We start from the raw sequence: 12064 nt of genomic DNA on the forward strand, positions 1-12064 counted from the left end.
GCTGTCTTACCAACATTTTGACTTAAGAGTTTACAATCAATAGCATTATACCAAGTCTAAAACTCATGTGGGGGCTGTGTGTGTATCTGATGAGGAATACCTTGGCTGATTATCTGCGATCCATTTGCCTATAGAGATCAAGCGCTGCTGTCGTATTTGTCTTTGCTGACCCTCTTTGTCTCCTGTAATACCCTGGTGGCCTTTGGAAAAATCCAAGTTCCTAAAATTGATATAAGCAAATTATAGAAAATTAAACCTAATGAACTGCAATGGTTTCAGATTTTTCCAGACAGGTTAGCTATTTAATGTAAGCAACTGCATTTGTCTGAATTTATTTATGCTCCCAAAGACTGTAAATACAATGAAACAAAGTAGAAAAGACAATATGAAAAATTCACTATATTAATGTGATATTTTTACTTATATTTCACTTTCTCACAGAGGAGCTCAAATAAATCACCATCTTTTATTAGGAAAGATTCTTTTATCCTAAGAATAAAGTTTTCATTAACACTAACCTTGCATTATAAGTAACTTACTTCAAATGACCATGGCAATGCTAAGGGTCTCTGAAATGCCTATTCTAACAAACAGTAGTAATCTATCCACTTTAAGGTGGCCCAATCTAAATCAGAAAAAATGTATACATATCATAAAGTACATAGAGCAAAGAATTAACTGACATTAGAAAGGTAAGTCAACCTAAAAAATAAGGATTTTTCAGATTTCTCATTAAGCTATCTTAAAAAAAAAAAAAAGAAGCAGCATCTAAGAATTGCTAGGTAGTAGGTCAGATACTAAAGATACAAAGATAAATGAGAAACAGTCCCTACCTTAAGGAACAAATAATTATGATTTAATCTGAAGAAATAAAAGCTAAACAAAGAATAAGAGAAGCATAATAAAGAAGGGTTAGTTTCTTCTGATAAGCTTTGAAAAGATTTCACAGAGTTAAGTGATACCTGATCTGGACCTTGGACAGGTATGGTTAAGTGCTAACAGGTTGGTAAGGGAAGGGCAAAAGAGGAAGTGGGAATGTTCTAGGCATAGCATGAACAAAGTTTTGGAGGAATAAATATACAGAGCTATTCAAGTACAGGACATAGTGTATGTATAATATGTGTAAGTATTGGAGGGGAGGAAGGTGAAAGTGGCAGGAAATATGACTGAAAAACTAAGCATTTGGACATTAAGCTAAAAAAGATATTATAACAACTGGGGATGGGTAAATTGAAGTTTTTGTATTAGTAATGGGACATCATCAAGCCTGTACTTTAAAAATATAATTGCCGAAGCAGAGTAGAATGGACAATATAGGGAAGTTGATTAGGAAGCTTTTTTATACTCTAGGTAAACAGTGATAAAAGCCATCTACCTGAAAGAAGGTCTCAAAGCCAAGAATCCTTGTAACTCAAACTCCTCTGGAAGTGGTGTAGCTACAGAAGGGCAGAAAACAAGATTTGTAAATATCTTAATTAAAATATTGTCATTCAGCAGGATATTACTTCTTAAATTAAAAAAAAGAGTATTTTTTTAGACAGAAAGAAACTATAATGCTCATGGTTCTCTGCTCTTCTTTATAGTAATTTTGATTGAATAACTTACCTGCCAAACCCCTGCATGTTGCCTTTGGGCCCTAGACATTGTCCTAATACTCACCTACTACTCAGTGCTGAGGAGGATGGGTACAATGGACTTCTTTTCCCCCTAGCAGCCTTAAAGATTCAAAGCCTCAGATCCATTAATCACAATGTTTAGATTATCTCCTTGTTAACTCAAAGTATTGAATACCAACACTGACATCGCTTGGGAGCTTGTAAGAAATACAGAATCTTGGGCATTCTCCTAAACCTACTGAGTCATAAACTGCATTTTAACAAGATCCCAGGTGATTCATTTGCAAATATGATGCTTGAGGGGCACTGATGTAATGGAAGAAAAATAATCAGGAAGGAGTCAACTACGGACTGTTCAGTGCAGGATTATTTATAATGGGGAAATTTTTTAAGCAAATGGACAATGATAAAATAAATTATGGCAGAGCCACAGGACAGAATATTAAGCAGCCTGTAAAAATCATGTTCCAAAATGCTTAAATGACAAAGGAAAAGGCTAACAATGTAGTGTTAAATTATAAAGCAGGTACAAAGTTGTATCTGATATCAATCACATGCAGGTTGTGTGTATGTACACATAAGTAAAAGCTTCAAAGAAAATACACTATCATGTGAATAGTACAGAAGTATCTCTGTATGAAAGAATTAAGGGTGACTTGTGTTATGTTTGTATGTCCCAAATGTTCTATGATAAGCAAGTATTACTTTGAAAGAATAATGTTGTTCACATTAGTTCCTTAAAAAAAGCTACTAAGAGTGAGGAAGGAAGGAAGATGGAAAGAATCTGAAGGTACTACACTCTCTGGACTCCTATGCAAATGGAGCTAAACAGGAGAATAAGCTGCTGAGAGAATTGGAAGAACATTACCTCTATTTCCACCCACTTAATCAATATAGAGCTCAAAGTCACTTCTGAGTTACTACATTTAAAGTCAAACACTTAAGAACAAAACCCTGTTTTTCTCTGGCCTTAAGCCCACTATTAGTGATGGAGAACAATGTTAGCGACACAAGGTTAAGGTAGCCCTTACCATTAGTACTTGAAAGATCCTCTTCATGGGGATGGAAACTATTCAGAAGAGAAATTAGCCAAGGCCAAATGCTGTAAATTAAACAGATAGTTCAGACTTTATTTTTGCATGAAAAACCAGAACACTAATAAGCCATGAAAGTGTTACCTACAGGACCGTGACTATGTATTTTTCCCTTGTTTCAGCATTTTAAAGGCTGTATGATTTCCTAAAACATATTTCCAAATGTGTCTAGATAAGATACACCAAAAGGGCCAAATTTCCATGATAGACACCTACTACTGTAGATCGTTTCCCAGGCTCCTAATTTAACAATTAGCAAAATTAATTTGTCAGTTTTAAACACTGATATTTACTGAGAAAACTTTGACCAGAGAAATAGCACATTATGTTTTTATAGTTTTCACAAACATTATCAGTTGTGGAACCCATTACTAGTTTTTAATCTGTGATGGGGGTGTGGTTACATCATAGTCAAATCACATTCTCTGTTCAAAGTGATGACTATGCCTTTTTATGATACAACAAAATCCACACATTGCTGTAATATCCTTACCTCTGTTTCCTAATACAAAATTTTTGCCAAAGTTTGCAAAATATTAAAAAATATTCTTAATATTTAGTTAAAACATTAAAAATAATCACGATCTACTGAAGGTAACATTAAGGTTTTCTTGAAATATTTAACAACCAATGTTGGTGAAAAGTGTGTTTTAAAAAAAGAAAGCCCAAGGTGAGTTGCCCAGGATAGAGAAATTGGATGTACATCACCACATCACAGAAAAAAGCTAGAAGTTGACAACTATTTCTGACAGTTGTACACTTTGAAACATGGGAATATGCTGCTTAAAAAAATATAAATGAATAATATAGAAAAAATATATAAGGAAATAAACACTGAAGAATAAATGTCTGCTACAAGTCTTTGGGGATGTAACAAATTACGAGACAGTTGAAAAAGAAGGTTAATAACCCAAAAAAGAAGGTTAGACTAGAACAACAATGTCTTTATGCAACAAATATGAGATCTCAAGAAATAGACTACAGAATAAGAGTATGAGAAATGATTTAATGATATAATGCTTTACCCCACTGTGGGTTACTTAAGTCTAACTTTGCTTTCTACAAAGGAAAAAAATACATCACTATTTCATGCATTTGTTAGCTTAAGATAACATGCTCTCAAAAAAAGTACAGAAGAAAACAAGTTCTAGAAATTGTAATGGCCCAAAAGCAAGAAACTGAAGGTTATTTGAATATATATAAAACTTTGAGTTCACAAAGAGGAATTGTTTTTTTCATCACTTAAAAGATATAAATGAAGATTATTACACCTTGATATATCAGACATATAAGGAAAATCTTCAGTTTTAGAGAAATACCCAACACTAGCCTAAAATGAGTAGTAACATAATTTAAGACAGAATGAAATACCTGCAAGGCCATAATTCTAAAGATCCCAACAAATCTAAGAGAAGGAATGGGGAAGAGAAAATGATAGGGAAGAAAAAGGAAAAAAGTTTGTAAATAAACTATTCCTTCTGGATGAATATCCTTTGCAACGATAAGAAATGGGAATGCACTGGGAGTTCCCTGGTGGTCTAGTGGTTAGGACTCGGCACATGGCCCGGGTTCAGTCCCTGGTCAGGGAACTGAGATCCTGTAAGCTGCGTGGCATGGCCAAAATAAAATTAAAAAGAGAAAGGAAAAAAAAAAAAAGAGAAAGAAATGGGAATGCACAGAATGGGCCTAAAAGATCACTGTATAGGAACAAAAAACCGAATAAAAATATCAAAGCTTCTTTCACAGCATTACTGATACAAGTTACTGAACCAAACACAAGTTCTAAAGTACACATGGGAAGGAAAAATGTATACCTCTGGTCGAGAAATGAAAACCCGGTGCAAGAAAGCAATGTCTAAAAATATGTATGACTTACTAATACCTACATTGGCACAGAAAGGAGATGTGTAGTATGCTGTACTATGTTGCTAAACTCTATTCATGACAATGTCAAAAATGAAGGCGCTTAAAGTTAGGTTTGAGGGGAAAAGAGGAAAGAGAAGTATGCAGTAAGAGGGATCACAGGGTCTTAAATGTGGCTTGGACATTTTCTAGGTTGTGACCTTGGTCCATGTGTAGATACTGGGCCACAAAGCAGATATTTCAGAGACTCTCCTGATATCCACCATCAAAATATGCAGGGGAGGAACTTCCCACTCACTGCAAAGCCTTACTGGAAATATTTATTCCTATAATCAAAGGTAAACTGAAAGCTTTCATTTGTCACTGTAAAATGAATAGTTCCTAAGAACTGTCAGAATTATTCTGAGTAGAAATTACAGAGAAAATAGTGAAAGCCAAAATAACTTCCAATCTTCTATGCTTAAAACAAATATAACTCAAATTGGGTGTTACTAAAAGGCAACAAACAGCTTATGTACAGAAAAGAATGGAAGAAGTAAAAATCTCTTCCCTTCAACTCCTAAGCATAAAATTGGGGCATATTATAATGAATAAGAAACAAACTGGTTTTATTTCTATTTCATTTTGAAATGTGAAAAATGCCTTTTCCCCAGGATGGCAACCAGGAACAGGGGGAGCACACAGGGAGTCAGAAATCCTTAAGACTGTGCCTCATATGAAGAATTCAAACAAATAAATAAAAAGCATACAAAGAAGTCTTCAGTTCAATTTCTAGAGAGTAGGTGGAAAATACAAAGTCTTCCATTATTCCAATACTGTTTTAGAAGGCAGTTTCTACATATCTGAATATCAAACAAACAAAGCACACAAGCTAACATGAAACTCCGAGACACTTACTACTGTCTTTCATCCACCACTGCCTCCTGAAAGACCCTGGGTCTGAGTCTCAGCCAGTCCATGGAGACCTTGACTGCAGGTAGGGGATAGGCATTGTAGGATTCCTCCTGAGACTTGTTCTGGAGAGGACACTTGCACAGGATGCCAAGAAAAGACACTTAAAAGAAAAAAATGTGTTCAGAGAGCATAAGATATTTGAAATTGTGTACCAGTCTGAATTAAAATATTATGAGCCTCCTGCTGTATCCTACTTAATACTTAAATATCTTACAGCTTCTTTCTAAAAAGGCATTTTCTTTCCTATGTTAAAAATGTTATAGATACAGTTTTGAGGGGGTGTCAGCAGATAAAAGGACAGAACTTAGGGTTTAGGCCTCTGATTCAATATTAAGAAATATAGGACACTTTTTAAGGTTACTAATGCTTTGTTATAATGATGAAAATGCCTAAGATCATGCTTTCCAAAGAAGATGGCACAGAAAGTTAAATGATTTAATACTCACTAAAGAGGGCCAGCAACTGTGTCCAACACAGCTGCTCATCTTGGCTATAACTATGCTGTTCCGTTTCATTGCTAAAGTCACGAAGGTGATGAAGTTGAAACAGGTTAATGACAGTGACGTGAACTAACTGTTGAGAGTTGAAAGCTTTTTGGAATAGCAGCCTCTGTAAAAGAAGACGGGAATATTGAATAAATTATCAAGAACAGAAGCCATCTTTGACACAAGAATTAAACTGGCAGTCTGCATTTAAAGCCACAAAGGTAACATTTATAGATGAGTATTTTAATTGAGTCTGACATGGTCTGATGCTTCTCATGTTGACTTTTTGCCTTGAAAGGATTAAACCCAGACACCACAGAGCTGTTTGAGCTTTTTTTTAAAAACAATACTTTTTTCCATGACAAACTATACATAAATATATATTTTATAATTTTAAAAAATACATTTATTTATTTATTTATGGCTGTATTGGGTCTTTATTGCTGCGCGTGGGCTTTCTCTAGTTGTGGTGAGTGGGGGCTACTCTTCATTGTAGTGCATGGGCTTCCCATTGTGGTGGCTTCTCTTGTTGCGGAGCATGGGCTTTAGGCGTGAGGGCTTCAGTAGTTGTGTCACATGGGCTCAGTAGTTGTGGCGCACGGGCTTAGTTGCTCTGCAGCATGTGGCATCTTCCCAGACCAGGGCTCGAACCTGTGTCCCCTGCATTGGCAGGTGGACTCTTAACCACTGCGCCACCAGGCAAGTCCCTGTATATTTTTTTAATATGATCTGAGACAAACATTTTAGGGGACTAACAATAAATTTATACATCTTAATCCATTAGAAGCTGTTTTATAAGAGGTGCAAACATACTAAAATATTAAACTGGGACCAATGACTAGAAAGTAGGTGCACAGAGTGAAAATCAAAATTTCAAATAAAAAGACTCAAAAAATATGTTTTGAACTCTTGGCACATAATAGATGACTTAAAAAAATCTGTCATAAGATTTACTCTTTCAAAGGCTTGACACATTTAAAGAAACTTATTTATTTATTTTTAATATTTATTTATTTATTCATTTATTTATTGGCCCTGTCAGGTCTTAGTTGCAGCATGCGGGATCTTTTGTCGCGGCGTGCAGGCTTCTCTCTAGTTGTCGTGCGCAGGCTCCACAATGTACAGGCTCAGTAGTTGCAGCACGTGTGCTTAGCTGCCCTGAGGCATGTGGGATCTTAGTTCCCCAACCAGGGGTTGAACCCACGTCCCCTGCATTGGAAGGCGGATTCTTAACCACTGGACCACCAGGGAAGTCCCAAAAGAAACTTATTTATAAATGAGATATATAGCAAGAACATATCTGGAACACAGGGTAAATGGTAAACTAAAGTAATCATTAACAAGTGTTATAGGTGCTTCAACAAATTATTACACTTACATTTTCCCCTATTAGAAAAGCATGGTCTTCATAATCAAATTTCTTTTACTTAATAACTAAGTGTTCACAGTGACCTGCTAATAAGCACTATACGGAAAAATTCACTACATGCTCTCAGTTAGCCTTAACTTCATCACCCTTGTACCTTAATATCTACAGTAATTTAGATTACTCCCATATAAAATATTTTTCAAACACAAGTTCCTAACAAAGTTGATAGCTATTAGAGATGATACCTGGCTTTGCCCTACACTTTAGCATAGCCAAGTACTCTCCCTCCCCAGGGAAAATTTTTGGAGAAAGTGGGCAATTCACTGTCACTAGCCTTATGGTGGGAAACAGAAAACTACTTACAGTTCTACCAGCAGTGACAAGAGATCCTACCATCTCAGAAATTTACAGCTGCCTTTGTCTAGCCTATTTGAGATTTTTTTTTTACACAGTTAAAGAATCTGAAATATCCAGAATAAGTTCTATAATTCTACTAATAAGACCTTTCACGTTATCATTGGGAAAAAATACAATTCTACTTTTCTTTAACTCTGTTCTCCCTATCATCTCTCTCAGTTTCCTTGTCATCTGCCTTTCCAATATATACATCAAGAATGCTCACTCCTTTTCTAAAAGATATCGACCATTTTTCTTTCCTCTACTCCGAATGTCCTGAAATGCTATCTCTTCTCCAGAGTTCTCCCACAAAACTTCTCCTTCAATCTCTACATCCAACCTTATAGATCAAGCTGATCATTTACAGAAATGCATAATATTGGCATGAGAATATTAATTTGTATTTTTCAAAAGGCATTTTTTCCTGTAAGCATAGTTTATAGCAATGTATCCCTTGTATCTATAAATCCACTGGCATTTATTCTAGAAGGTGATGTCCTACCGAACAAATCCTAGCCCTTTAAAAAATTTTTTCTAGTGTATGCACAGAAACATTAAAGCATATGAGTGCAGCCTACCTAGTACTAGCAAATGATAATGTAAGTTCATGAACACACAGACTTTGTCTTGTTCTCCCCTGTATATCTCTAAGAGCTTCAGAAAAGTAAACAGTAGACCGTAGGTACTCAAACACTTAGTGAAGGAATAACCCAGGCCTTTAGAAGTAAATATGTAATTATTCAGTTGTAATTTCATAACATTTGGATTGTATTTTAGTAAACAAGAGGAGTTCCCTGGGAACAAAATCAAACCAGAACTGACTTATTGTTCCTCAAAGACACTTTCAACAGCAGCTGAGGAATATACTGAACTAAATACCATTAAGAAACAGCACAGGGCTTCCCTGGTGGCGCAGTGGTTGAGAGTCTGCCTGCCGATGCAGGGGATGCGGGTTCGTGCCCCAGTCCGGGAAGATCCCACATGCTGCGGAGCGGCTGGGCCCGTGAGCTATGGCCGCTGAGCCTGCGCGTCCGGAGCCTGTGCTCCAAAACGGGAGAGGCCACAACAGAGAGAGGCCCACGTACCGCAAAAAAAAAAAAAAAAAAGAAACAGCACACATTTAACAGACAGAAAAAGCCTTGTATCTCAATTCCTAAATCCCAGGCCTTAAGTCCTTCAACGAACATCAAGTTGGTACATGTTTCTGCTTAGTAGCTAAAGACTTGCTAGTTAGACAGATACACTGATGTTTACATGTGGATATTACTAATTATCTATAAAGGCTTTAGAAATACTTACTCAACTATGCTAAAATTTCACTCCAACAACGTTCTTTTGACATTTCAGTACTGGGTGAGGTTTAAAATAGATCTGCCTCGTACTATGTTTAACTTCAGAGTGTTGGAATGATATTTCAAAGTGTATTTTAGCAATTGCCCACATACACTCACCAGAACTTCACATTCAGAAATATATCTGAAGAGAGTATTAGTATTTGAGGTTGAACCAAATACAAAACTGACTAGATTCTATACAAGAATAACTTACATAGAGAAGATCTCACTAAGGTAGGTCCCCCCTTCCTCCCCATTTAGGGAGTATATCTTTCACAGAACCAGAGCTGGAAGCAAGATCAAAACGTCATCTGGTCCAACTCCCTGCTAGTTAATGGGACTGCACCTAAACCATCCAAGAAAGATGGCTGTCAATCCGACTCTTAATCTCTCAAAAGAGAGACACCCTCAGTAACCCCCTACAGTCTCTATTTAAATTTTAAGATTTTATTTCTGACCTCAGGAAGACAAAGGTGTGTTATTTTAAAATAATCCTTCATATAACTGAGAACTTATAATGAAACTATTTAGCCTTATTTGTTCTTTCTAGGCTGAACAGCCTAGGGCTCTAAAAAATTGGTTGTTTCTTTCATGTACCCAACTCCATAAATCATGGGCTAAATTTAAATAGGTCACTAAGAGAAGCAAAGAACAGAAGGGGACTCTAGAAGCTTATTTTAAAACAAACTGTGTCTATTATAGTTATTTAGTATGATCTCTTACACATAAAAAGTATCAACTAAAAATGATTATCTGTAAAAACTATTTCACACTGACTATATTTGGCTAATTTATTATCTCAACTGTCTAAGTTCAACAATCTCTGGAATGTGAAACTTTTATAATACTTATAAAACTGTAAAGTAGTTACAGACAATTCCCCGAGTGTATAGATACTCAGAAGTAACCAAGAAATATAAAATGTTGAGACTGTCTTGTTTACTGTTGATTCTAGTGACTAAAACAGTGACTGATACATACTAGTCAAATATTTGTTGAATAAATGAACTAAAAATAAAATTAATACTAATACTTAATTTTGACTCCTTCAATATTATATAAATTATACATTTAAACTGCTAATTTAATATACTAATAAAAAATTATTTTCATATATATAATTAGAACAAAGGTTACTTAATTTTATCTCCTTATACAAATTAGTACAACATATTCCTGCTGAATGAAACTCTCATTACATTCCTTCAATCAAGCACAAACTCTGATAGATCAAAGCACAATGAGAACAATGCGCTCGGTTTGCAGAATGGGATTACTATCTATGAAGTAGGTAACAGAATCATATCTAAATACAGAAACCATCAAATGTAGGACTTCCAAACCTGAGAAAAGAAAGGTGCTTGGTCTGAGAAGGAAGGAGGAAAAATTGTTTTTTCCCACTATGATATTTTCTGCCAAATGATATTTTCAGCTACTTAGTGAAAACACTGCTGCTGTATTTCTTTATATAGACAGCACCTCAGTTTAAACTGAAGGAATGCTGTATGCAAGAATTTCACATGCTTTAAATTTAGTTTTTATCAACAGTTTGCAATTAAGTAATGACATAAAAAGTGGGAGTAAGCCTCCTCCAAATCTTATGCTTCCTCATTTAGACAAGACAAAAAATTCTCTATTTAAAAAAATCTAACCTTAAACTGTTCTTCCAATTTCTCTCGAAGAGGGCTCAACTTTTCCAAGCTCTTACTCAGGTACACATGACCATGGAACTTAATAAAGGCCTTGATGAAGTCAGAAACACCCCATTTGGTTTTCACCTCATCCCGGCTGAAATGAAAGAAAAACTTCCATGAATCTTAAGCAACAAAATGGCTAAAACCTCTTACAGGAGAGACTTCGATTTGCAAAAACACATTATTTGAGCACCTGTGACTCAAGGAGAGGATTCGGCATCTGACTGACTTTTCAACTGCAACACACTCAGATGAGTCAGTACTCAGCAGCCTGTACTCCTCCACTGGGAACAAATCAGAGGCTGACTGGTTGAAATTCAGTGATGACTACATGCAAAACTATTGTAATGTATATGTTTAGAAATTAGGCAAACCTAAGAGAAGAGAAGCATAGGTAACTGGCCATTATTTCTTACATGCCCAAATTTGAGGGGTGAAGGCTACCAGGTTACAAAGTCCTCTTGGAAAAGTCAACCCTACCTTTCCAGTGCTTTAGAAAGTGCTTTTTGTAGATTAGTAGAGGCAGCTGGGAAAGGGAACTTCACAGCAATGCTTCTGCAGTAGTAGAAAATTGTGGTCAGATGGTCTCCTTTGGAAGAAGCTAAGATAGCCAACTGATTGTAAGGCTGACCTAGAGGAGAAAGTTAAGATTCTAAAGCAACCCAAAATGCATGAAGTCTTGCTATCAGAACATAGAAGATCAGTTTTTAAATCTTTATATTAACAACGGGGAGTATTTCATGAAGTAAATCTCATGACTACCTCATTAAAAATGGCATAATGTAAAACAGCACACGTCAGCTATGGTACATATTATATTTAGGTTGAAAAGTCACATAATTAGGATGAAGAGCACAATAAGTTCAAGTAAGACTTCAGAAAGGGCTAGACAATAAATATTTTTGGCTTTGTGGATCTAAGAGTCTTTATCATGACTATTCAACTCTGCCACTGTAGTGGGAAAGCAGCCACAGACAACATGAAATAATTTGTCCAACTGCCATCCCTGCCTTTAAGCGGCTCCTTTAGAATTTAAAGGACTTTCAATGTGGCTTAACAAGAATGTAGATCACCAAACATCTACAGTAATTTAATTCAAGAATCACCGTTAATGCCTATCTTGGGAGCCATCAAAAGACAAAAGCACTATCTTTTAGTAATAAGAGATAATTTTTCTAGGAGGGAAATGATGGTATTAAAAAGAAAATTAGGGGGCTTCCCTGGTGGCGCAGTGGTTGAGAGTTCGCCTGCCAATGCAG

The 12064-nt window shown here is 35.9% G+C and overlaps 1 protein-coding gene across 6 annotated transcripts in view; it reads right to left on the reverse strand.

The window, feature by feature from the left end:
- Positions 1-12064, reverse strand: part of SMG7 (SMG7 nonsense mediated mRNA decay factor) — a gene marked incomplete at its 5' end in the record, with an annotated part of 69769 nt that overhangs the window by 10813 nt on the left and 46892 nt on the right. For all 6 annotated transcript variants that reach the window (XM_079697318.1, XM_079697317.1, XM_079697320.1 and 3 more), the window contains 7 exons: positions 101-220; positions 1376-1436; positions 2648-2718; positions 5471-5627; positions 5974-6136; positions 10764-10899; positions 11286-11436. In XM_079697318.1, the coding sequence (XP_079553444.1) occupies positions 101-220; positions 1376-1436; positions 2648-2718; positions 5471-5627; positions 5974-6136; positions 10764-10899; positions 11286-11436 (859 nt within the window). The remainder of the gene's footprint in view (positions 1-100; positions 221-1375; positions 1437-2647; positions 2719-5470; positions 5628-5973; positions 6137-10763; positions 10900-11285; positions 11437-12064) is intronic.

Source organism: Hyperoodon ampullatus (genome assembly GCF_949752795.1).
Source record: "Hyperoodon ampullatus genome assembly, chromosome: 2".
Classification (NCBI taxonomy): domain Eukaryota; kingdom Metazoa; phylum Chordata; class Mammalia; order Artiodactyla; family Ziphiidae; genus Hyperoodon; species Hyperoodon ampullatus.